General features: G+C 41.1%; 1 protein-coding gene across 5 annotated transcripts in view; it reads right to left on the reverse strand.

Moving 5' to 3' along the window:
- Nucleotides 1-23,970, reverse strand: part of LOC107372496 (rab GTPase-activating protein 1) — a 120,721-nt gene extending 96,751 nt beyond the window's left edge. For 2 of the 5 annotated variants that reach the window (XM_054744894.2, XM_054744891.2), the window contains exon 1: nt 23,833-23,962. Coding sequence is in view for 1 of the 5 variants with exons in the window: in XM_054744895.2 (XP_054600870.2) it covers nt 23,833-23,898 (66 nt within the window). In the remaining 4 variants the exon portion in view is untranslated. The other 3 variants (XM_054744893.2, XM_054744895.2, XM_070552276.1) reach the window with 3 other exon arrangements.
- Between the last annotated feature and the right edge of the window lie 2,521 nt (nt 23,971-26,491).

Consider the following 26,491-nt stretch of genomic DNA (forward strand, 5'->3'; position numbering starts at 1 on the left):
AGAGGGAAAGAGAGTCATTAGTGGGCATCTCAGAATGGAAGTTCAAAGACAGTTACCTTGTTGCAACTAGGGCTGTCATGGTAACCGCAAAAATGAAATATCGCAATATGAAGAAACCCACCGCGCTGCATCATGGGCCACCGCGATTACTGAACTTGATTCAACTTAATGATGCATGTTGAGAAGGATGGCTGCACTGGTATCAAAACGAAACGTTACTTCGCTCCTTTGGGAGCACTTTGGTATTCAGTACGTCAGCTGCAGCGCAGCCAGAGTCCTTGGCCGAGACAGAGCTGCCACCAGCGGCAAAAATAAATAAAAATAAATAAATAAACACTCTGAGACCTGCTGAAGTCCTGGACAAGCACTGCTTCTGCAACCGTCCCGAAGAGAGTTTGAGCTGAGCTGGAGCTCACTCACTACCTGCAGGAGGAACACATCGACCCTACAGAAACCCCCCTGACATGGTGGAGCAACAACCGGGAGAGATTCCCTTTGCTCGCCAGAGTCGCACACAAGTACGTGTGCGTTATTGCAACGAGCGCACCATCGGAGAGGGTTTTCAGTGTTGCTGGAAATGTTGCCACCCCTCTCAGATCCTCTCTCAAACCATATATAGTTAACATGCTGGTTTTCCTTGTGGGTAACAAGGACGTGACCGAGCTATAAATCACCGTCATTCGTGTGTGTGAAAGTGAAATGATAGTGCCCCGCGCCCGGTACATGTAATTTTTTATGCTTGATTTTAAACAACTAAACACAATGGGGACTTGTTTCTTATTTGTTAGATGATGCAGCCAAATTTGCATTTAAAAGTTTAACATTCTCCTGAATTTTGTTGTTTTTAAGTTCAATCGGACTCCGACTGTTGGAGAAACAAATGTTACTGCGATCTGTGTTGTTACTGCCCTTTGATCTTCATTCAGTAAAGTGTTATAAAAGAAGGCACGGCAATTTTTAACCTTTTTTAAATGTGTAAGCATTATGTTTAGATAGTACTGCAATAAAAAAAAGTGCTGCAATAATATCGCACACCGCAATATTAAGCCACCCTGAATCACCGCAGGGGGAATTCCTCAACCGCGACAGCCCTAGTTGCAATAGGTTCTAAGTTTGGTTGCTACAAGAAGGGGGTTCATAAAGGGGGGCGGGGGTATTTTATCTTATTTTATTTTATTTTTATTTTCTTTATCTCAAGACCAGGAAGGCCATCTGCAAGGAAAAAGGGGAGAATGTATCAAGAGAAAGTGAAAAACAAAAGAGGAAAGAATAATAATAAAAATGACGCACGATAAAAACCAAGACATTAAAATAATGTTATCAAATGTAAATGGGCTGGGAAATCCAATAAAAAGAGCAAAAATAATAAATAAAATCAAAAAAGAAATAATACAATTTAGTTTTCTACAAGAAACCCATCTATCACAGAAAGAACACGAAAAACTTTAAAAACTTGGGTTTAAAAATGCATACTATAATACATGTCCTAACAACCGGAAAAGAGGGGTGGCAATTTTAATATCTAATTCACAAAACTATGAAAATGTAAAAGAAATCCGAGATAAAGAAGGCTGATTTATCATAATCAAACGAAAGATTGAAAAGGAGATGGTAACATTAGCCAATGTATACGCACCGCCAGAAAGTAATAAACAATTCTATGAATACATGCTAAATACGCTATGGAAATGGAGGGGGTTTGTATATGTGGAGGAGACTTTAACTTAATAATGAATTCCCAACTCGATACAACAAGTATCACAACAAATAAAAAATCACTAACCAAATTAATAAATACAATAACTAAAGAAATGAGACTTATAGATATATGGAGAGAACTCAACCCCACACAAAAAAATTATACCCACCACTCAGCACACCATAAAAAATACTCGAGATACAAAAAGAATATAGATACAGAATAAAGGAATGCAAAATTGGAGGGTCGGACCTATCACATCATAACGCAATATATATATTGAATAATTGGACCCAGTAACAAAGTTTAGCTTGGAAACCTGGTGGAAGATAAGCAAGAAACTAAAAATAGACAAAGAAATAAGATTACTAAGATGGATAGGTTGGGACTCGGACTTTGAACCGGGAAAGATGGACAGTAGATTCAAAAAATGGAACGAGACAGGAATGACAGCAATAGGAACCATTCAGAAAAAAGGAGTGCTAAACAGTTTCCAAGAACTTAAAGAAAAATTTGAAGTGGGAAAATACGGATATGTTTAGATATCTACAACTAAGAGACTACTATACCAACTGAATTCAAAATAAAATTCAAGGGAATAATCAAATAATAACAATGATGATTGAAACATATACAAAACCAGCACCCAAAAGAAACTTATCCTTAAAATATAAAACAATAACTATAGAAAACCAATCAACGCAATTTATCAAAGAAAAATGGGCAAAAGAAATTAAGGAAGAAATGCTGTAAGGGGAATGGAATGAGATGTGGGAAACACAAAATAGGACAACACAATCACAAAAATGGAGGGAATTTGCCTGGCAGAACCAAATAAGATACTTTATCACACCTAAAATTACAAGTAAACAAATACAGAAACAAATGAGCTGTTGGAGGAATTGTGGAAATAAAAACCCCAACCATACCCATATATTCTGGGAACGCAAGAGAATAAAACCTTTTTGGAACCACATATACAAGAACACCAAAATAATATTAGGATATTTTATTCCACAGATATTTAAATTAATGTACCTAGGATCCATACGGGAAGAAATAGCAAAGGGAGATCAATACCTAATGAGGATACTTATGATAACAGTCAAGAAGGCAATCACTAGGATACTGTGTATCTTTATTCCTTTTGCCGTTCTTTTTCTAAAGTTGATTTTTCCTACTCGGAAGTCAGAATTTCCAAGTTTCGAGGAGAAAGGGAATGCACCATTAGCTGATGTCAACGGATGCAAAAATATCAAGCTAATGTTCTCTTAAACCGTTTATTTACCTGCTGGAGCAGATTAAGATGATGATGCCTCACGATTGTTGTCGATGTTGTCATCACCCAGTCACCCATTGCATTTAGTTAAGACTTAAACTTTATAGCTGCGGTGCTCAATAGGCTGCCTGCAGGCCCCCCTCTGAACCCTGTGCTTCCAGGTCGTTTTGTTTAGTGGCCCTTGGACCATATTTGAGTAACCCTGCTTTAGAGGTTTTTCTCTGACATGCTGCTTTCTCCGTTTACAGCTTGCCTGCATAGACTGTCGACATCACGCTCTTGCACATGTGCTGCTGTCTATCTTTGCAAATTGATGTCTTGAAGGACAGGTACCAAAGCATATCACCATTTCATACCATGTGAATCGGTCCTAGGTACCGCGGAATTCGGTCGGTGCCTTAAAAAGTACCGAATTCGGCACCCATGCCTAGTGGGCATGTATTTGGGTATCTGTACTCTGTAAATAGTCTGACGAGGCAAACCTTTACTGAGAGCTAAAGGGACTGAAGATCGACCAAAAGGACTACATTTATCTGACAAAAATTCTGATTGCATTCACACCAAAGACAGACATTCTAAAGTGGAATAATGACCATCTGGCAGGAGGAAAATGAGTCAAAATCATGTAATTTTCCATATCGTCTTAGTGAACCCTAGAGCTGACCGTCCCTGCTGTCATTGATGAATTTTTTATTTGGAGTGTTCGAAGCAAATGTTAAAATCAGAAAGTATGTTGTTTAAAGACACATTCCACCCAAAAAAAATTATTTTGTCTGTTGGCATATTTACCAGCGGAAAAAAAAAACAAATTATAACCAGCTCAGTCATTCTCTTGACCCCGCTGTACTTCTGATTATCTTAGCATTAAACACAGTAAGCGAATGGATCCAACTAGCATTGTGAGTAAAAAAAGCATGTCTTCTGTTGTTTTCTGACCATTACTGCCCCCTCTCGGAGACTGTGTCTGTCCCACAAGTTGACTTAATCCTGCTTCCACCACCAGACTCATTTATTTAAGTTACTGCCTGGTTTTTTTTTTCTGGAGCATTTTTGCCATTTTTTTTTTTTTGACAGATGGCAACTAATAAATGTATTGTTTTATCAAGAAATGAAAAATATTACTAAGTATCGATTCCTAGGTACTGGAAATTGGTAGCATATCGATTAAAATGTCAAAGATACCCATACCTAATGCCTACAGCAAATATTGTACAAATACATACTTGTATGTTTTATTATAGTCATGATATTTTAGTTAATGGTCAGCAGGTTAAATAAAATGTATAGTTTTCAGACTACAAATACATCAAAGCTGAGAAGCAAACACACCGGTTTGCTTCAACTCAATCTAAAATAGCTGTTATGCAGTAGTTTTAAGTGTAAATACAAAACAGTACAAACATTTATCAGCAAGATTGCAGATATTGTCATATGATGGTGGCACCAACACCCACGCTCCACTAAACGAGGCGTTTTCCTTTACTTTGTTCAATGAGGCCTCAGGTCTGGTTTAGAAGATGATATGAACATACTGTGATTGACAAATGACTTATTTAATCCTCGGATTAGCCCAACTGACTCATTAATATCAAATGGGAAGAAGACCCTGTCCATTTTTGATGAAAAAATTGGACACATTAATCTATAAAGAGATAAACATACACATTATTAAGTTGAACTGCACATCACACATGCAGGAAAAGCAGCTGCATTATGAACACAAAATACTCCCCCACAGGTGCACATCTGTATGCAAAGACAACCTAACACTCTGTCTCTCTAGCCTGCAGTTCCAACAGACTCATAATGGTTGCCTTGTTACCCAGCTCGCCTCCCTGGCCTCAGCAACAGATCTCTGCCTCCTCCAACACGGTTCCATATCAGTGCCTTTGTGCACGTCTTAACACACCATCTATTGTCGGCCAATAAAACTAACATTATTGATACCAAAAATTATTTGAATGCTTGGAAATATTTAGAGATGCCTTAAACCGAGGGGCTGAAACACCACAGTGAAGCGTTTCATTCAGTCTGTTAAATCTTAGACAAAAACAATGGAATTCAAGAGAACATTCTGCTGCTCACATGTCCAGCAAAAATTAGTAGATTAAAAAAAAAATTCAAGTTGACTGAGGGTCTCAGTCTTGATTTACACCTTTTGGTTTCAAAATAAACATTTGAGGGGCTCATTCACTGAGAAACTGTGTCGTACTTGTTCTTTTTGAAATACGATGGGACACTGAGTTACACATGCATGTTGAACATGTAAATGGTCTTGAACCCGTCACCTGCATTAACCATGCAAAGAAACTGTACGTCACAGGGAAAATTATTATTCATGGTCTCACCAACCTTGGCTTGCAAAAAAAGAATGCTAGTGGCCAGGAGGGAGCAGAATGCACTTTGGCTAGAAGAAGCTAGCCGTTAGCATTAGCAACTCCACATCATGGCACACATTCATGCTTGTGTCATTTGAGGAGCTAAAACATCAATATTGCATTTTTTATCTAAAAAAGAATAGGTAAAAAGGACGTGGAAGATGCTGCTAGCCAATCGCAGGTAAGATGTTTGTATATCACTTAGGGCTGCAACAACGAATCGATAAATTCGATGAAAATCGATTACTAAAAGCGTTGGCAACGAATTGCGTCATCGATTCGTTGTGTCACACAACTCTTCCAAAAGCGCCCCCCCCTTCCCGCCCGCCGTTGCGCGCAGACCAGAGCAAGTCAGATCAGCGCGAGGGAGAGCCGCAGATCAGCGCGAGGGAGAGCCGCAGATCAGCGCGAGGGAGAGCCGCAGATCAGCGCGAGGGAGAGCCGGCAGATCAGCGGGAGGGAGAGCCGGCAGATCAGCGCGAGGGAGAGCCGGCAGGTCAGCACGAGGGAGAGCCGCAGATCAGCGCGAGGGAGAGCCGGCAGATCAGCGGGAGGGAGAGCCGGCAGATCAGCGCGAGGGAGAGCCGCAGATCAGCGCGAGGGAGAGCCGGCAGATCAGCGGAAGGGAGAGCCGGCAGATCAGCGCGAGGGAGAGCCAGTACCGGCAGATCAGCGCGAGGGAGAGCCGGTACCGGCAGATCAGCGCGAGGGAGAGCCTGCAGACTTGCGCTGCTGCGAACCGGTTCCGCATTGTTGCGCAGCGATCCAGACAGCTGTTTCCAGCGCACGGTCCATTCTCAAAGTGGCGCAACCAAAAAACTATAATTAGCACACGATCGTTCTTGTCTGCACATGTTCTCTACTTTCTGTCTTATTTGTGCCTGAAGCTCGCTACTGCGGAGCTCATCACCTGTGCTGCGGTGATGTCACCTCACGCAGCATCGAAAACGCGCTCTGCGCTTTGCGGTCAGGAGAAGCTTTGATCTGCTCAAAAGTAACTGATGAGGTGAAAAGGTAAGAACCCAGGCAACAGATTTTCTGGAGAATTATGAGGAGATACAGGAAGATGAGAGACAGACAGGACAGGAAAATAGTTAAATAAAAACAAGAAAACAAAACAAAGTGTTGAAAAGTAAAATGTAGGTAGATTCATCTCCACTACACGTTTTTACCTGTAAAAAACAATAAGTTATACACATGTCATATTTATACATCTGATACAATTCAGATCACCTTCAAAACTCAGTCACACACCCAGGGCCGTTTCAAGACATTTTGGGGGCCAAGGCAAAATGCCCCCCCCCCCCCCCCCCCATAACTGGGCTCCCCAGAAGCCTCTGTGTAATTCATACCCTCTCCAGGAGTGTTAGTTATACGGTGTTTATAAAAGCCCCTCAGACATCACTGACATGTTCTAATATTATCAGATGAAAAACTAAATTATCAGACATGCTGTCTCATCTGCTGCTTTTATAAACTTGCAAAAAGTAACAAAACCATTTGAAAGCCACTATTTGTGGATTCTCTGAAAGTTTCCATGGAGCGTGTGACAACTTATTTTTTCATTGATCCTATCGTCTAATCTCCCAGCTGAAACAAGCATCCTTAATAATCTGTGCACAGGAAGCTTACCGATGCTGTAGTAAAACAAAAGGTATAATAATTTATTATTAATAAAACCTTGTTGCAGCACTAAAGCATAAAAATGAGATTTTGCATTAAATATGCAAAATATTTACATATGAATTGTTTTAGAGCCCTTTTATTGGCAGAATCTGATATTAATTTAGTTCTTACAAAAAATGGGTCCCAACATGGTTTGTGTGGCATTGCCATAGTGTGACGTCATAGGCACAGATCCCCTGTCCTCTTGTTTGGAAATGGAAATATGATCACCCTACATTAAACAAACTGTCCACCCGGGCTTTTGCGCTGCACAGAGACGCTTCGCTGCCTATGACTTTGAACGTCAGTTGAGAGTCAGTCTCATGCAGACTGACCAATGAAGAGAGGGCTTCAAGTTAAGACCCTCTCCTCATTGGTCAGTCCACACGAGGTGGGTCAAAGGTTACTCTGGGCGGGTTAAGTGTTGTCAGGCATTCAAGTATTGAGTATATTTACTGCATATTACAGTAAAATATTCTGTATGTGACCACATTATGGTGATCCTCGGGTCGTGATGATGGAGCCCTTGAATATTGTTGCCCAGGGTACAACAAAGTGTTAATCTGGCCCTGGTTCCGCCGTCACATTCCCGCAGAAACTGGTTGATCACACTGGAGCCAGACTACTAGCGTGTGGTTTTACAACCACAATGTCCTCGGAAGCAAAAACGCTTTTAAAAGGGAGGGAGGAGTCCTAACTGTTGCTGCAGGCGTGTTGTGTGAGAGTGCAGTTATATACTGGTTAATATATTTTTGGGTTCAGTTGCTTTCATGTGGCCTAATGTGAGTCTATTTGGGATCATTGGAATGATCAGCAGCATTTCTTGATGTGACTTTATGGCAGTTGCCCAGGGCATCATCGCAAGGAGGATGGCATTCATTTACTTTTGTTTTATTTGGTATTTTTTCAGTCATTTTTGGAAATAGTGATCAATTTTGATTAATTCACAGCCTATGTTTAATTACATTTAAAATAAATGTCAACAGATGAGATCAAACAAAACAGATGAGAATTGCCCTTAAGCTGTTTAACTTGGACCAAGCATTTTAGGTCACAGATAGATGTAGCTTAGGGTATCTGTCTATACACCTTATAAGACAATTTAGGTGATGGCATGTTGTTTTTCTGCTATTGAACTGTTTTCTAATAATGTTGTGTTAAATAAAGTGAAGGAAGGAGAGAAATAACGTTTCCCTAGCAGTTTTTAAAAATGTCCCCATGTAATCCGATTAATCGATTAATCGTGTCGAGACCCCATCCGATTAATCGATTATCCAAATAATCGTTTGTTGCAGCCCTAATATCACTAAAATTAATGAGTAAGACTTGTAATCCTGTCATTTTTCATTGAGTCAATTATTAAACAGCTATTAGTTTATCAAGCAACATTTTACTTAAAAGACCACTGAACACATTCCTATGCAGAAAAAGACTTGCCTCTTTTAGCTATCGCAGTCGAGCAGAAGCTCTGTATTTATCATGTTGATGCACATGTAAAAACATGCACAGCCAAACCCACGCAGCCTGATTTGAGTATTTTGCTTTTCTCACCACACTCCAGCTGAACAGTTCAGACTGGGTTGTCAGCTGGCTCTTACATGCATCACATAAGAGGGAGTAAGACAGCTCAGAAACACACTAAGAAAATGCCAGGAAGCATTGAGCCATGCAACACAGATTCTTTCAACCTGCCTTTCACACAACAGACAAGCTGAGAGAGAGAGAATGAGGAAATGCTCTGAATGAACAAAACGACGTAAATCTATAAATAAAAATGATCCCATTTTAATTTAGATTTGTATACAGCATAACCATTTAATGACCATCCAGTTTCAGATTTAAATTTGAGCCTATCCTAGCCAGCCTTTAACATCTAAAGTAGAGAGCCGATAACAACAGACTTCTTCTGTGTAAGCAAAATAGCTATGTGTTAGCTTTTCACCCACACTTAGCAGTAGAGGTAGACCATATGTCGGTGGGTAGCTTAGCTATCAGAGGTGTGGATTTGAGTCACATGACTTGGACTCGAGTCAGACTCTAGTCATTATTTTAATGACTCCTTACTTGACATGATAAAATCTATAAAGACTTACGACTTGACTCGGACTTGAACGCCAATGACTTGCGACTTGAATCGACTTGCATCTGTTGACTTGATGATGACTTGAGCACATTTGATATTTCAGCACAAAAGTGGCACGATGTGGACAAAAATCATAAGTCGTTCTTCGTTCTGAGTTTGATCTTGTACTGCTAAATGCAGCAGCACTTTGTTTACAATCAATTTCCGTTGCACTTTCTGCTTGTTTGGGCAAACAAATGAATTTCTGGGATTTATTTATTATCATTGTCATTAAATTGAAGTTGGAAAGATGACTTGATTATGACTTGAAAATTCAAAGTTAAGAACTTGGACTTGAATTGGACTGTCTTCCAATTCCTTGACTTTGGACTCGACTTGGACTTGGTTGTCTTTGACTTGGACTTGACTTGAGATTTGATTGGAAAAACTTGTGACTTACTTGTGACTTCCAAAGCAGTGACTTGGTCACACCTCTGGTAGCTTTATCAGGCCGATAGTTACTATTTTGTATTCAGTGGCCAAAGTTTGTCCTTAGTAAAGCCAATTTAATGTCACACACATCCTCAGGCAGCCCAGTGCTGTTGAGGAAGAAGAAACAATCTTTTATATCGCACCTCTTAAGATCAAAATGATGAGGTCCTTCACAAGAATACAAATTTAAATAAAAAGTGATTAAAAACTGATGTTAAAAAAATCATTAAAAGTGGGAAAGTAAAATTTGTGATTAAATAATGAGGAAAGAGAAAAAGGAAATGATTTTAAAAAGAGGTCATCAGTGCAGGGTTAGCTACAAAGTTTAACACGGAACAGTGCACAAAGTTAGGACTTAACAGTTGGTTAAATTCAAAGTTCAGAAACTTATTCAGCTTCAAAAATTGTATGCATCAAGTGATATCATTAGTGACATTGAAGCATGAAAATAAGGTGGAAAACATTTAGATATCGGCCATGAAAATTGGCAGTACATATTGACCATCAACTGACAATGTTGCCTACATATCGGCGTCGTTATCAGCAATAGAAAGCCTGATGCATTTCTACCACTCTGGACAAAACAGAAAATATGGCACGTGCATGTAAATGAGTTTGTAACTTCAGCTACTAGGAGCAACAACCCCAGGACATAGAACTAAAAGCTTCACTAATAATAAGTTGTGGAAGTTGTAATAAATTTTTGGACTTAAAACATCTGAACACAAATCAAGCTTTACCACTTCTTAGAAAAGCAGCTGTTTACATGTTATGACTTCCTGCAACTAATAATGCTTCAATCAGCTGCCGGCTTGGTGCCAAATTATCCTATATAACAATGTACATCATCCTTAAATCACTTTAAACAACTGCTCGGTTCAAAGCAGAGCAGCAGTGGCAAAAGCACTACAGGATTAGAAAATCAACAGAGGGCTTGTAAAGGCCAAGGAGACAAGGGGTCAGAGGTAAAACGCCAAGACAGGAAGAAGACGATCAGAGGAAATGTAAGGGTACAAAAAGTAAAAAATAAAATACAATTTGCAGATGATTGTTTTGTGTGTTTTTGTTAATTAGTCTTGACTATGTTCATTTCCTCTATCTAAAACAGAACAGTCTTTTTTCACTATGTTTAAATGGTAAATGGCCTGTATTTGATACAGAGCCTTCTAGTGTACTGGAGCCACCCAAGGTGCTTTACAACACAATCAGTCATTCACCCATTCACACACACGTTCACATCCTGGTGAGGGTGAGCTACGATGTAGCAACAATTGCCCTGGGGCGCATTGACGAAGGTGAGGCTGCCAAGCACTGGCACCACCGGTCCCTCTGACCACCACCAGCAGGTAAGGGGGGTTAAGTGTCTTGCCCAAGGACACAAAGGCACCAACAAAGTGATCGGGGCTCGAACCTGCAAACTTTTGATTACGGGCCGCGCACTTAACTCCTGTGCCACCGTCATCCCAAAATAAAAAAATTGGAGTAATACTTATATGTCTACAAGGGATCATATATTATTTGATAAATATGAGTTCAAAGAATCAATCGATACAAATTATCCCCTGCTTTGGTTAACGGTTTCTGCCAAATTAAGTTTACCTACATTTCTAACAAATAAATCAACAGCATTGGCCTCTAGATAAAAACAAGAAGTCTAGATTCAAATAAAAGTTTTTTATACGACACGGTTGTTGATTTATTTCAAGTATGTTGTCTAGAATCCCTAAATTAGATGCTGCAGCCATATAAGGAACTGGTTCTGCTTTTATGAAGTAGAAAAGTCGAACAGGCATGGTGTGACTATAAAAGGACCTAAAAGCACTGAAAATTAATTTCCTAACACGATGGTCTTTTTGTACAGGCTCTACAATAAAAAAGCACAGCTTGTTTCTATCCATCACATTCAAAAGGGAAAATAATGAACAAAAACCAGTGATTTCCACATTGTATTTCTATCCAATACAGAAAATAATGGATGGATTCACCCAACAAATCTTAAGTCTTATTAGTATTACACTTAGTTTATTAGATCACAAGCACTGGTTGGATTAATAACAGATAGCTCAAAATATTAAAATTTATGCCTGGGGTTTTTAAGCTCATTCACAGCATCTGAAAAGGACATAAATTGTTATTTGGGAAAGATTTACTCCTCAAAAAATGAAGCTTTATCTCCATGAAGCTCAACAGGCGGTTCTGGCAAAGTTTACAGTTGTAAAGACAGATATTTGCTCTACATTATGCATGCATATATCAACCATCCACAGCAGATTAGATACAATGGGTAAGCCTATAACAGCTAGCCTAGAATGCCCCATTTGCCGAAGCAAAAATAAATTTGCTTTGCATTTCGGTCTAGGCATGCTCCATTGGAACCTTCACAAGCCCGGCCAGGACTGTGGCTGACCAATCACAGAGTGTTCACTTAGAAAAACGATGTGTTGTTTTATGTTTTACGCAGTTCTTCCATGATGTAATGGCAGACTGCCTCGTTGACTGACATTTGAAGTGGTCCAATCGAAGCGCTATAATGGGTTGGTGGGCCAATCACAGCACTCTTATCAGCCACGTGAGCAGAATGTTACTGCAAACCAAGATGGCCACAGTTCCATAGTGGGCCAATAATAGCACAGTATTGGTTTGGTGGGCCAATCACAGCACTCGATATGTGGGACGTTGCTGAAAAAACAAAGATGGCGAGTCTGCGGCTGCTTGTTTTAAATGGCATTGGCTTCAACTTTGGACTAGTTTGACTTGGACTTGTCTTTGAATCAAGAGCAGTTGTACGTAGTTATTTAGAAAAAGGATGTATTTGCATCTTCTTTGACCGAGAATGGCGGACTTCCTCGTTGACTGACATATGTAGCTGTGAGTATGTCATGTTGTTTGTTTGTCCAATAGCATGTGGGGATAGTTTGAAAGACAACCGCAGATCCCGCCGTATGACTGAGAGCCGTTAATGGATCGTGCCCAGACTATATATTCACATATACACTCACCTAAATGATTATTAGGAACACCTGTTCAACTTCTCCATATTATCTAATTAACCAGTCACATGGCAGATGCTTCAATGCTTTTAGGGGTGTGGTCCTGGTCAAGACAATCTCCTAAACTCCAAACTGAATGTCAGAATGGGAAAGAAAAGGTGATTTAAGCAATTTTGAGCGTGGCATGGTTGTTGGTGCCAGATGGGCCGGTCTGAGTTTTTCACAATCTGCTCAGTTACTGGGATTTACATGCACAACCATTTCTAGGGTTCACAAAGAATGGTGTAAAAAGGGAAAAACATCCAATATGCGGCAGTCCTGTGGGGGAAAATGCCTTGTTGATGCTAGAGGTCAGAGTAGAATGGGTCGACTGATTCAAGCTGATAGATGAGCAACTTTAACTGAAAACATTTGTAAAGCCACAACACGTACCACCTTGAGGCGGATGGGCTACAACGGCAGAAGACCCCACCAGGCACCACTCATCTCCACTACAAATAGGAAAGAGGCTAGAATTTCCACGAGCTCACCAAAATTGGACAGTTGAAGACTGGAAAAATGTTGCCTGGTCTGATGAGTCTGGAATTCTGTTGAGACATTCAAATGGTAGAGTCAGAATTTGGTGCGAACAGAATGAGAACATGGATCCATCATGCCTTGTTACCACTGTGCAGGTTGGTGGCGTAATGGTGTGGGGGGTGTTTTCTTGGCACACTTCAGGCCCCTTAGTGTCGATTGGGCATCGTTTAAATGCCACGGGCAACCTGAGCATTGTTTCTGACCATGTCCATCCCTTCATGACCACCATGTACCCATCCTCTGATGGATACTTCCAACAGGAAAATGCACATCTTTGGTATGTTCTTGCTGTGTTGCTTTTCTAACTGCATTGTTGGTTCTTTTTTAAAAACACAGAAAAGGTTTCTTTTTTACCTTGCTGCTGACAGTTTCGTTCATGGCTGCAAACTTCCTCAGAGCTGACGCTGATGGTGGCGTCACTTCCTCCTCCGTTTATCCGCGGGCAGCAGAGGACGATGTCGCCCTCTGCTGCCCGCTCTCCCCTCACCGATGATGCAGTCCCATGCACGATCCAATGTGTAAACCCTATCGTCTCTGTTCATAGTCTCACATCCACGTCTCCTTATCTATATGGCTTCCTTTATCCATCTTTTGTATTTCTGTTGTTCTGTGTTTATGATCCTCTATTTTTCTCTGAAATGAGATCAAATCGGTGCTTCTATGGGTTGTTTCCTCTCTGCACTAGAAGAATTTACTTTATTATAATGTTCACTGTAATGCATCTTGATGTTCTTAACAAATAAATTATATCAAAGATATTGGTCAATAATGCCAAATATGTAAATTTGTGTTTCAGTCATTTTTATACCAGCTTAAAAATACTTCATTAAGTCTACTAAGCAGGGGTGTAGAACGTTTTTAATAGGGCCAGCCCAGTAATGATCTTGGACCAATATAAAGGGGGCAGAAAGTCAAATAAAGGGGGGCAAAAGGAGATGTTTTTCCAGAAGCCAAGAAGAATTAAATGCCAAATCCCCCCTGCAAAGTGTGTCGCTGAGAGTTTAAAACAAAAATTATTCTTGTGCAAATATTGGTGTATTCACCTTTAATACTAGTTATTAAAATGTAGCAGTTGCTGGATTGGTGCAGTTCAAAGCGGAGTGCATCAAATAAAACAATATTAACATAAAGGTGAGACGTGTCATAATCCCCCCCCCCCAGAGACGACTCTCCCTTGCCCTGCCTCCAACATGCCTCCATCTAAATAGGATAGATTATCCAGAGATATCTCTGTAGTTATGCTGCTATAGGCTTAGACTGCTGGAGGATACACTGACCATTTTCCACACTCTACTGCTTTCTTCTACTATCTGCTCTTTAACTGTATTACTTTCTGCAATTTCAGCTGTTAACTTTATTTTCTCTGCAAGTGTTTTTCTCCCCAGAATAAGCTACAACGATGTTCTGCTGAGCTGTGGTGGCCTCATGGAGGGGGCCATCGTCTAGCACACTGCTGCAAACCACTTAAACATTCTCCTTCTCCTGATAACTTTTTGCTTTCCTTGACGTTGGACGTGTTACTGCTAGTTTACCAATTTAATTAGAGATCCACTAGGATAAATACAATAAAGTTGATCTCACCAAACTGAATATTTACTAAGACATCACAATAGAACTATAGACACATTATTGTGTGTGTGTGTGTGTGTGTGTGTGTGTGTGTGTGTGTGTGTGTGTGTGTGTGTGTGTGTGTGTGTGTGTGTGTGTGTGTGTGTGTGTGTGTGTGTGTGTGTGTGTGTGTGTGTGTGTGTGTGTGTGTGTGTGTGTGTGTGTGTGTCTAGTCTGTCTTCTCGATCCCCAGTGAGTAGTGGAGGATGGCTGCTTATACTGAGCCAGGATTCTCTGGAGGTTTCTTCCTGTTAAAAGGGCATTTTCCTCTCCACTGTCGCTGCATGCTTGCTTAGTATGAGGATTGATGTATAGTCACTGACACTCGTCAGTGACTTGATGCAATTTGCTGGGTTCCTTATATCAGTGGTGGGCAGTCAGGGCCAGCAAAGCCTTCTCTGCTGGCCTAAACGTACTCAAAAACGTAAATGTTTTTTTTTTCCTTTGGTAAATATTTTTAAATAAAAAAAATGTTCACTGGTTTATTTTCTTTATATCCTATTATAACCACTTGGCTGCGCTGCTTCCAGTGTTAAAATACCAAGGCTGGGTGTTATCCAATCAGATTTAAGCTAGCTTGTGTTTTCAGGCAGATTAAGTCTGCTCTAGGCCTTCAGAATCAATCGAGAAGCCCACTGTCCGCTGTAAGTGAACAGAGACGATCTAGTTGTGATAGCCAATCAGCTCACGAGTCAGCTTGGCCCGGGCCAGCTAGCTGGCCTCAAGCAAAAGCTGACATGAACGCATCCTGTGATTGGAGAAGCAGTAGTTAGAACTTTTCTAGCGGCATGAAGCAAAATATCAAAACTAAACACAGAGATTTGTATCTATAGGCAGCTATCGGTGTATTTTTGAACACATGATGGCTGAAAGAGGAGAAGGGACGGACTTGGTTGCAGATTTACTTGCCACACCATTTTCAAGACGGACCTTTCAAGAAAAAATGGATCTTGTGAGAACAGATCGTCCGACTCCAATGCTAGCTGGCTTGTCCCAGCAGGGGAAAGGATTTGTTCGTCATTTTCAGGCAAGCAACTATGAACGGTACCCATGGCTAACAGCTTCAGAGAACCGCTGCAGGTTATTCTGCTGGGAATGCCCGTTGCTCGCATCAGATGGATTTGGTAGCATTAAAGCGCGTTAAAACGTACGCCAGAAACACGACCGGGCAGACACGTCTTTCAGCATTAGCCTCCATGTCCATACAAAAGGATCTACTCATGGACCTGAAGCACACAGATAAACTGTACAGAGCCATTGAGGTTTTTCTGAGGAAAGAAAGAAGGATGGATTTTATCTTCAAATGAGCAGGAGAGGAGGAGATCCATGCTGGACATTTATGTTGGTGAGTAGAAAGTATTTTTTAATGTTTTGTCATTTCATTTTGTTAATAATAAATGGTAACGAAATAAAATGGCTAAATGAAATAATTCTATGTGTTCTGTTTCTATGCAATTTATATTGTGTATAACGTGGTGTGTAAAGCTGCGCCAACATGTTCAATTGTTTCGCGGTGCAATTTTCTCCAAAACAAATGCAAATAATGTGTTTGCTTTACTTATTTATTTTATTGTCTCATCTCTTAAACCCGTCTTTCATTTTTGAGATTTGACAGTATCCGTGGTCTTAGCTTCCTACTCTCAATTGGGAATGCGAGTTTGATTTTAAAAGCTCCGGAAATGACGTCTTGCCCAGCCACTGGGGGGTGTGTGTGTGTGTGTGTGTGTGTGTGTGTGTGTGTGTGTGAGAGAGAGAGAGAGAGGTTTCTCCAGCTGTGATGTCCTATTGATGGTATTTTAAGGTGTGTTAATTTAGATTGGACTGAATAGGAAATCACTGAAGGCCCAGGGGTGGAACGCACCGCCCGCCACTGCCTTATATAGGAAACATTATTTCTGACTGGCTTAATGAACTGTGAATTGGAATGTTTATTATGTGAAGTGCCTTGAGACGACGAATTGAATTGGATCGTGCATGGGACTGCAGCATCGGTGAGGGGAGAGCAGGCAGCAGAAGGCGACAACGTCCTCTGCTGCTCGCGGATAAATGGAGGAGGAAGTGACGCCACCATCAGCGTCAGCTCTGAGGAAGTTTGCAGCCGCAAACGAAACTGTCAGCAGCAAGGTAAAAAAGAAACCTTTTCTGTGTTTTCAAAAAGAACCAACAATGCAGTTAGGAAAATGCACCAAGTCACAAAGCTCGAATCATTTCAAATTGATTTCTTGAACATGACAATGAGTTCACTGTACTACAATGGCCCGCACAGTCACCAGATCTAAACCCGATAGAGCATCTTTGGGATGTGGTGGAACGGGAGCTTCGTGCCCTGGATGTGCCTCCCACAAATCTTCATCAACTGCAAGATGCTATTCTATCAATATGGGCCAACATTCCTAAAGAATGCTTTCAGCACCTTGTTGTATAGATTCCGGAACTGCGCTGCTCTGGGTGGCTGCATGTTGGAGTAGCTCTGTTGACCATATGTAAGTTTAGCCATTTTTTGGACATTTTTTTCTTCAAGTTTCTCAAGAAAAACGTTTTTTTTTTTTTTTTTGGACATTTGACTTTTCTGTTTCTGGTGCTGTGAAACTCAGAGGATTTTTACTGACATTTTTTCACTTATTTCACTTTTTGAGCATTTGTTATGATGTGTAACCATGGCAACAAGCTGGTTTACAATCGGGAGCAGCTGATTAACATTGGAAAGGCTGAAATAATACCTCAACTGAAGCCACAAATCACAAATGAGCTAAAACGCAAGAAGCGTGGGTGCAGAGCGGGAGCAAAACGGAGACAGAAAAAGAGGAAATTCAAACCATCTCTTCCATCGATCATAATGGGCAATGTGAGATCACTGGCCAACAAGATGAATGAACTCCAAGCCCTTTCAAGGACTCAGCCAGAGTATCGGCAGTGCAGTGTTATGCGTTTCACTGAGACATGGCTGCAGGACCATATCCCTGATTCCAGCGTCTCTCTGCCAGGATTCCTGACTGTACAAGCAGACAGAGATCTGAAGAGGAGCGGGAAAAGAAAAGGAGGTGGAGTGGCAGTGCTTGTCAACAACAGATGGTGCCATCCAGGTCATGTTTCAGTGAAATGTCGTCTCTGCAGCCCAGATATTGAACTCTTGGCAGTAAGTTGACGCCCATAGTATTTGCCAAAAGAGTTCACCAGTATTGTCTTGGCAACCGTTTATATTCCACCTTCAGCCATTGCTGAAAGTGCATGTGATGCCATCAGTTCCACTGTTGCTAAGCTACAAACCCAGCACCCCAATATATTTGTGGCTATATCTGATGATTTTAATCATGTCTCGCTCTCTGCTACACTTCCAACATTTCAACAGTTTGTCAGCTGCTCCACCAGAGAAAACAAGACATTGGATTTGTGTTATGCAAATGTAAAGAATGCATACATGTCCTAAACAAGACCTCCTCTGGGACAATCAGATCACAATCTTGTTTTTCTCTGCTCGGAATACAAACCACTTGTTCAGAGGCAACATGTGACAAGAAGAACTGTGAGAAAATGGTCACAGGATGCTGAAGAAGCCCTGCAGGGTTGTTTTGAGACCACAGATTGATTGACTCTCTGCCAAGGATATGAAGAAGACATCAATGACATGACTGGACACTGACTATATAAACTTTTGTGTAGACAACATCATACCCACCAGAACAGCGAGATGCTTCGCTAATAACAAACCCTGGATCACCAGTGAACTGACGAATCTGCTAAATGAGAAAAAAAGAGCCCTGAAGGAGGGAGACAGGGAATTATAGAGCTCCAGACGTCACGTGACTCTCAGAGAGTAGACGCCATGTTGGCAGGCAACAAAGGTAAACAAAATGAACGGGATCGGCTTGGATTTTACTCCGTCGGAGTTTACTTCACACTTTAAAACCGAAGAAATTGTTTTATATAGTCAGAAACTAGACTTAACATCTCCGACCCTTACCATGCCCCTGGGATACTTTTTAAAAACGCCAGAAGGTGTCGGAGCAGACCTGGCGAGAGAACGCCTTGGGATTTTCCCGGAGGAGCTGGCCCAAGTGGCTGGGGAGAGGGAAGTCTGAGCCTCTTGACTTAGGCTACTGCCCCCGCGACCGGACTCCGGATAAGCAGATGAAAATGGATGGATGGATGGACAAATAACATAGATTTACATGTAAGAAGTTTAAACAGAGTGCTGTGCTGTTTGAAAGTATAAACTGAACGCCAAGAGAAATCACTAGTCTAATTTTTTTCCATGAATAAAATAAATATGTCAGGCAGGAGCGTCTCAGGATCTGTCTGAGATCTGTCTCGATGAGACAGATAATAGCAATCCAAAGTGCTTTTTATGTGTGATCTGACAATTGATCAACCACTGCTTAAAAATTAAATACAGCTTAGCCGGTTAATTGCTGTGATCATAAGACACGTAAATGGCAGCACGCAGAAATCACGAGGCAACATTCTACATGATGTTTACTTGTTGCTATGAGTAATAAAACAGAAAAAGCCACCAAAATAAGTTTAGGAAGCCCACTAAGAATCGTAATAAAAGCATTTAAAATAAATACCATACACAGTTGAGGAAACGTTGGTTTAAGTAACTGATATGAAGTGGTCGCTGCATAAGCGAAAATCTTTACTCTCTGGATCCCACAGTTTCATTTTAGCCCGGTCACTAGCGTGTTTCATTGCAATGATCCAACGTTTGCAGCGTTCCGGATCTTGGGAAATGCTGTAGATGGCTCATTCCTTATGTCGTCCGCGTCTGTTCTGCATCCTGGGGCACAACAGGAATCTACCATATTTCCTGTTTGATGGAGTTTTCTGACAATAACAAATAACCCAGCTGCGGGCTTCTGCCTGCCAAGATGGCACTGTTTCGATTTGAACTGTTGCATGCCGGGAGAAGTGACGTCAACTCCCGGAGCTCTATAGAGGACTATACAGAAGCAACTGAAGATCAAGATCAGAGACAGCAAGGAGGCATACAGGAAGAAGCTGGAGAACAAACTACAGAAGAACTATATCAGAGATGTCTGGTCAGGGATGAAGAAGATCACAGGCTTCAAGCAGAGGAAGGATTGCACAGATGGCAGCCTGGACACAGCCAATGAACTGAACAAGTTCTTCAATAGGTTCAGTTCAGGAACAAACCCAGCATCCTCCTCGCCTGTCCCCAGCCAATCAGATATCCCACCCTCCACTGATCCAACATTTTCCTGTCACACGCTAGCTCTTTTGTCCTCTAACACAGTCATGGACTCATCTGGTTCTATAAATCTGTCTTCAACCAAGTCAGGAGATGCTGCTGCCCCATTTACCTCCCCCTCCCACCTATCTGTCTCTAGAAGTCAAAGAAGAGGCAGCTGGAGAGACTGAACAGGAACAAGGCTGCAGATCCAGATGGTGTCAGCCCCATAGTACTGAAGGCCTGTGCAGAGAAGCTCTGTGGGATTCTGCAGCACCTCTTCAACCTCAGCCTGGCCCAGGAGAAGGTTCCAGTCCTGTGGATGACATCCTGCCTTGTTCCAGTTCCAAAGAAAACTCGCCCATCAGTCAATGACGACTACAGACCGGTTGCCCTGATATCCCACATCATGGAGGTCCTGGAGAGACTCCTGTTGGTCCACCTGAATAAGCAAACTAGGACATATCAGGACCCGCTGCAGTTTGCTTATCGCCATGGAGTTGGAGTTGAAGATGCCATCGTCCAGCTGCTTCAACCAATCCACTGTCATCTGGACAAAGCAGGCAGCACTGTGAGGGTCATGTTCTTTCATTTCTCCAGTGCATTTAACACAATCCAGCCTGATGTACTTTGCCAGAAACTCCAGAAGACACAGGTGGGGGCTCAACTATCGCCTGGATCAAAGACTACCTGACAAACAGACCACAATTTGTGAGGCTGAAGAACTGCACATCAAACCAGGCGATCAGTAACATTAGAGCACCACAGGGGACTGTACTCTCACCATTCCTTTTCACCCTGTACACCTCAGACTTCCAGTACAAATCAGAGACCGAAATACTACTACTACAGAAATACTCAGATGACTGCAGTTGTCGGGAATATCAGAGATGGACAGGAAGCTGAGCACAGAGAGCTGGTGGAGTGCTTTGTGGCATGGTGTGGAAACAATCATCTGACCTTGAACGTGAACAAAACAAAGGAGATGATTTTAGACTTCAGAAGAAACAGGGTAGAGTCAAACACTGTTTCCATCATGGGAGAAGAAGTGGAGGTGGTTGAGGAATACAAATACCTTGGAGTTCATCTGGACAACAGACTGAACTGGAGAAAGAACAGCGAAGCCGTTTACAAGAAGGGACACAGCAGACTGCACTGAGTCCTTCAATGTCTGTAGCAAGATGCTGCAGATCTTCTACAAGTCTATTGTTGAGAGTGTAATCTCTTCAGCCATCGTCTGTTGGGGTAGTAGCATTGGAAGCAGGGACCTGAAAAGGCTCAACAGCCTAATAAAAAAGGCTGGTTCAGTTCTGGGGACGACTGTGGAACCACTGGAGGAGATAATGCAAAGAAGGATTCTCCAGAGAATCAAGAAAATTATGGAAAACCCTGAGCATTCTCTTCACAAGACTGTCTGACAACGGGAGTGTCTTCAGTCAGAGGCTTCTTCAGTTTCGCTGCAACACTGACCGCTACTGGAGATCCTTCCTGCCAATGACCCGCACTTACATAGCGCCTTTCAGAATCAAAGGACTCCAAAGCGCTTTCCACTACAGTGTGTCACTCATCCATTCACACACACATTCACACACTGATGGTGATGAGCTACAATGTGGCCACAGCTTCCCTGGCGCGCACTGACAGAGGCGAGGCTGCTGAGCACAGGCGTCACCAGTCCCTCCGACCACCACCAGCAGGCGAGGTGGGTTAGGTGTCTAGCCAAAGGACACAACAGCAGAATTTAGGGCTGCAGCTATTGAATATTTTAATATTGGAATATTCTATCAAATCCTCCATCGATCAATCGAATATTCTATTTGACAACGTTTCAAGTGAAACATTTATATTTTTTTCATTCCATTCAGTACCACATTTTACTGCAACTTTTGATAAAGAAGCAACATGTTTCTTTCTTAATTTTCTTAGGCAGGGTCACCAAGTTATATTGAAAGGGGTATGCAAAACTCATCTTTTGCATCCTTTTGTGTTGCCATGTGGGTCTCAACTGCCACTATAAACACTAAATGTGGGGAGAAATTCTTGTACATGTGTTTTCTCTCAGTGTTTGGTTTTAGGAACTGTGTGCCTGAATCGAGTCGTTTAAAATAAGTCCCCGATAGTGAGGTCACAAACAGGGAGAAATTAAGTCACAAACAGGGAGAAATTAAAATAGCTAAAACAACTATTATATTTCTAATGTTTTGTTATTAGGCTTAAATAGCATCCATCAGTGTTTCCCAAACCTTTAACTCTAATGGATGCAGGTCACAGTATTTTACTTCTTAAACTGTATATCAGTTAGCTCATATATGGTGTCCTACAGGAAACTCAGCCTTTGGGTTCTGTGGGAGACCAGTTTTAAGCTTTCTATTTAGAACTGGCACCAGGTGACGCCAAGCACACTGAGGCTGCAGACCCAGAACAAAGACGACCATCCCTGGCTGCAGGCCAGGGAGCTGGAGTTGGGAGTGTGTCCAGGGAATTTCACACTAGTAGATGGACAGCAAAGTACACAGCTCAACATTTTAATTCTGGCAAAGTAATTGGCAATTTAAACACTTGCAATTAAAGATAAAGTTATTAAGCTGCTAAACTGCAGTAAGTTTGTGCTTTAAATTTATGTGAAACACCAATAATTGACAATAATATGAAGGATATTTGCAGACCAATATAGGTTGTGTGTATCTTGTGCATGGACCATGTGTATCAACTACAATAAGCAGGAGAAATACAGCTGAGTAAACCTATGTGGCAATATTTTACCTCTGGCTCACAGCTGTCATATCTGTGTTATGCAATGACAGGAAATGTTCATTTTGCTTTACAGGAACAATAGGCTTGGGCATTACAAGCACTGTGTGACAGCTTATCACAACATCAGATTGCCTGAAGGTTTTACTGAAAGACTAACTGAAACATAAACAGTGACCAAAATAAAATATTTAAATTATGTGCACAGACAATGCAGACAAAAATTTATTTAAGGGTGGCAACAAAGTTCTGTTTAAATGTGTATTTCTCTCTGGGTTTCATTCATGAGAACAAAAACAGTATTCACTTGGTCTTAATGATGATTTTTTGAACTGTGTTAATTTAGCAGAAAGGTGTGATGCTAATTCAGATCAAACCTTCAAAGCCAGATCAAGTTCTTTGTTATGTTAAATTGTTTTCTGCAAAAACGGGGCTGTGTGAACTTACTTTAAATAAAGATAAAGTCAGACAATCAGCTCCTGATAACAATCAAAACCATGCTGTTGATTAAATTAGCTTAGGCTTACAAAGCATTACTGAAGCAATATATGTAGATCGTACAACATGGCAGTGTGATATAAACAGTGTCCAGCTTGTCTGCACACTGTAGGCTGAAATTAAACAGAACACGAGACTTGCTTTTAGTAAACCCCTGAAACAAGGAACTAACATGCTAGCTCAGTAGCCAAAAGGCCTGATCGCTGCTCACTAGATAACTGAACTAGTTTCTCTGGAAAACACATAGGGCGACTCGAGCCTCCCCGGCTCTGCTGTTAACTTGTCGCCTCAGTCAGTCAGCCATCACCTATCTGCTCAACGTTAGCTAAGAAAGCAACTTCAATTTAAAGTCCGACTAATCGGTTTCACTGCACAATGACTATTTAGCCAAGCGTCTCCGCTAAAGTTACGTCGTTTATTTACACTGCTCCGCTAAGGTGTTCGCAGGAAAAAATACTGAATGAACCCGCTAGCTTGGTCAGAGCCTTGATTACAGGCCATTAGTTTATTATGGCTGCTTAAGCTAACGCCTGCTAGCAAAGCTAACCTGACAGTTCCAACCAACACTCGTATTCCCTCCTAACTGAAGTGGCAGTCGCTTTTAAGGTTGAACAGACACGTGTGCAAGTGTGAACAGACTTACTTTTAGCCCCACAGTGGTTTTTATTCCATTGGCGTTTGGCACAGCATTGCACTTTCCCAGGATCATCAACAGCCAACAACATCCAGCCGAGCTGTAAACACAAGCCCTACCAACCCGCTGACATCCACACTGCGCATGCGCGACCTGGCACTCCTCATGCCCATAGGGCTGCTATGCCAAGTGAGGTGAGGCAATGGCCTCAATGACCTGATGTGGCTGTTTCATGGAAGAGAAGGAAACTGATCTGTCTGAGCATCCTGATGCTTCATAAGCACTGGCCTATAGACCGAAAAGGAAAGATTATATCCACCACACAGATGAAGGAGGACAAACCTATTTGTATGTCTAGCATCAACATGGACAGCAGATTTACATAAATAACTATTCCAGTCACTTTATAAATTAGACTAGGTAAATAATGATGAACAAAGTACAATTCCAAATTAATTTACTTTTTTCGTTCTGTTATTGTACTTATTTTTGCTAAAATGAATAAAAAGTGCAATATTCTAAATTACTGAAAATTATTTTTTACATTTCTGTTGCTTAAATAACTACCACTGTGTAGCAAGTAACTGAGACATATCATTTTCTTTTTAAACTGTGCACAAACTAAACCTTGTACAGTTAGTACCAGGGATTTCAATATTGTTCTATTTTTCCTAATATCCAAAATACCAATAATCTCACTCTTAAATTCTGATACAGATATTAACCAGTACTAATATGTGACACACACACACACACACACACACACACACACACACACACACACACACACACACACACACACTAAATATTTTTTAGGTAACCTTATTATAACCATTGGTGGAAAATATGACAACTTGAGTTAGGCCAGTTGTGCCAAACAAACAAACATTTCTCAAAAACGATACTTTGAATCATTCATATTTGGAGCTTTTGAGTGAGAGGAAGCTAGGTGAAGAGTGGTACGGTATGTAAAGGTTCTTTCATTAACAATAGTAAAAACCAGCGCCGATCATCTTACTTAATGCCAAAATCCTCTGATGATATGAGTAGGCTGACAATGTCTGACATTCCTACTTAGTACTGAAAATAAAACATTCAACGTGTAGTCCTAATTAGATAAATAGGTTATATCTATTGCTTCATGGGTACTTCTGAGTTTAAAAATGCTCATGACATACGTATGTGGAGTAACTTGGTAGGTAGGTTTTAACTGTTGCAAATCTGCAACGCCTGCTTCCAGAGGGTTAAAACCAAAACAATCTGGTTGAGGCTACAATGGCAAATTTAGTAAAGCCAACTGCTACCACTTCAACTTTAGGACAAACTACCAGAGTCCCTTAAACAAAAACGCCAAAGTAACAGGCAATGAAAGATGTTTGGACGTAGAAATCGGGGACTGGTGTTCAACACTATCTCGTTGCATCTGAAATTGTGGGTTTCCAGTTCCAGCAGAAGCGTCTCAGGGAAGATACCCGAGGGGAGAGGTGAATGTTCCTTGTGTTTAACATCGCAGATCCACTACTGCGGCTTTAATGGCTCAGTTTTGAGGTGTTTACATCTACCCGAAAATCTAATTTTAATGCACTAAAGTTAGATCATGCATGCATTCATCCCCAAAACTAAATTACATGCTGTAGTTTATTTTGGTAGATAATAATCACAATAGTTTTTCCCATAATGTCCAGCCCATTTGATTACATTAGATTTGTGAAAGAAGCTTCCAGTAAATCACAGCAAAGCTTTGTGTGAAACACACCCGCTGCTCTCCTGGTGCTATGTTGTGGTCATTCTAGTCATTCTTGTCCAGCCAGCTGGAGCACATTGTTTTAGGAGACATGGGAACAGCTCTAACACACGATTCAACCATGGAGACAAAGTCTCTTACAGGAAATAGGGGGAGATGTGTAACGTCCAGCAATGGTCAGTTTTTAGGTACAGTTTGACCCTTCAACATCTGGTCAAAATGGAGACACGAGACTGCATGTGTTCCCTTTAAATCTGCCCGCCTTCATCCCATCAGCTGGAGAGCCTCTCTGCAGCTCTGAACATATGATAACGAATTGTCAAATGATGTTCTCTCCTCAAGGTCCAGCTTCCCTTATCGTCCTACAGGATTCTTCATGCCTCCAAATAAGGAACACTCGCAGCTCGGATTAGTTGCTAAATCAAAGAATTATTTCTTAAATTAAATATGAATTTCTAAAACTTATAAGTTAAATAATCATTAAATAAAAGTTGGTTTATTGCTACTTATAATAATTATAATATAATGAAATGTTTTCATTAATCTCTGCTCAATGATTGAAGTTTGAAGTGAATGTTATGTTATGATTACTGTGATTGATATATGTTTCAGCATGTTGATGACAAGGTCATCACCATTTGCACTCACACAAGGACAAAGTAAAGTTAAGTTAAACGCGTGGCACATAGATAGCCCTTTGCCCCAGATCAGAGCATTGGTATTAAGGAAGGCGTGTTTCTGAGGTTGTCTTGGTAATATTCCTCAACTTGTCAACCTCTGGTTGGCTACACAAATCATAACATGAGAACATTAAAACTGGATCACTCTGGTGATTCATCAGTTCTTGAGAAAGCTTCTGACCGGCCATCTGAAGCAACCCTCTCTAATCCATCAAAGATTTTGACACATTGTCAAAATCTTTTT

Source organism: Nothobranchius furzeri, chromosome 6, assembly GCF_043380555.1.
Source record: "Nothobranchius furzeri strain GRZ-AD chromosome 6, NfurGRZ-RIMD1, whole genome shotgun sequence".
Classification (NCBI taxonomy): domain Eukaryota; kingdom Metazoa; phylum Chordata; class Actinopteri; order Cyprinodontiformes; family Nothobranchiidae; genus Nothobranchius; species Nothobranchius furzeri.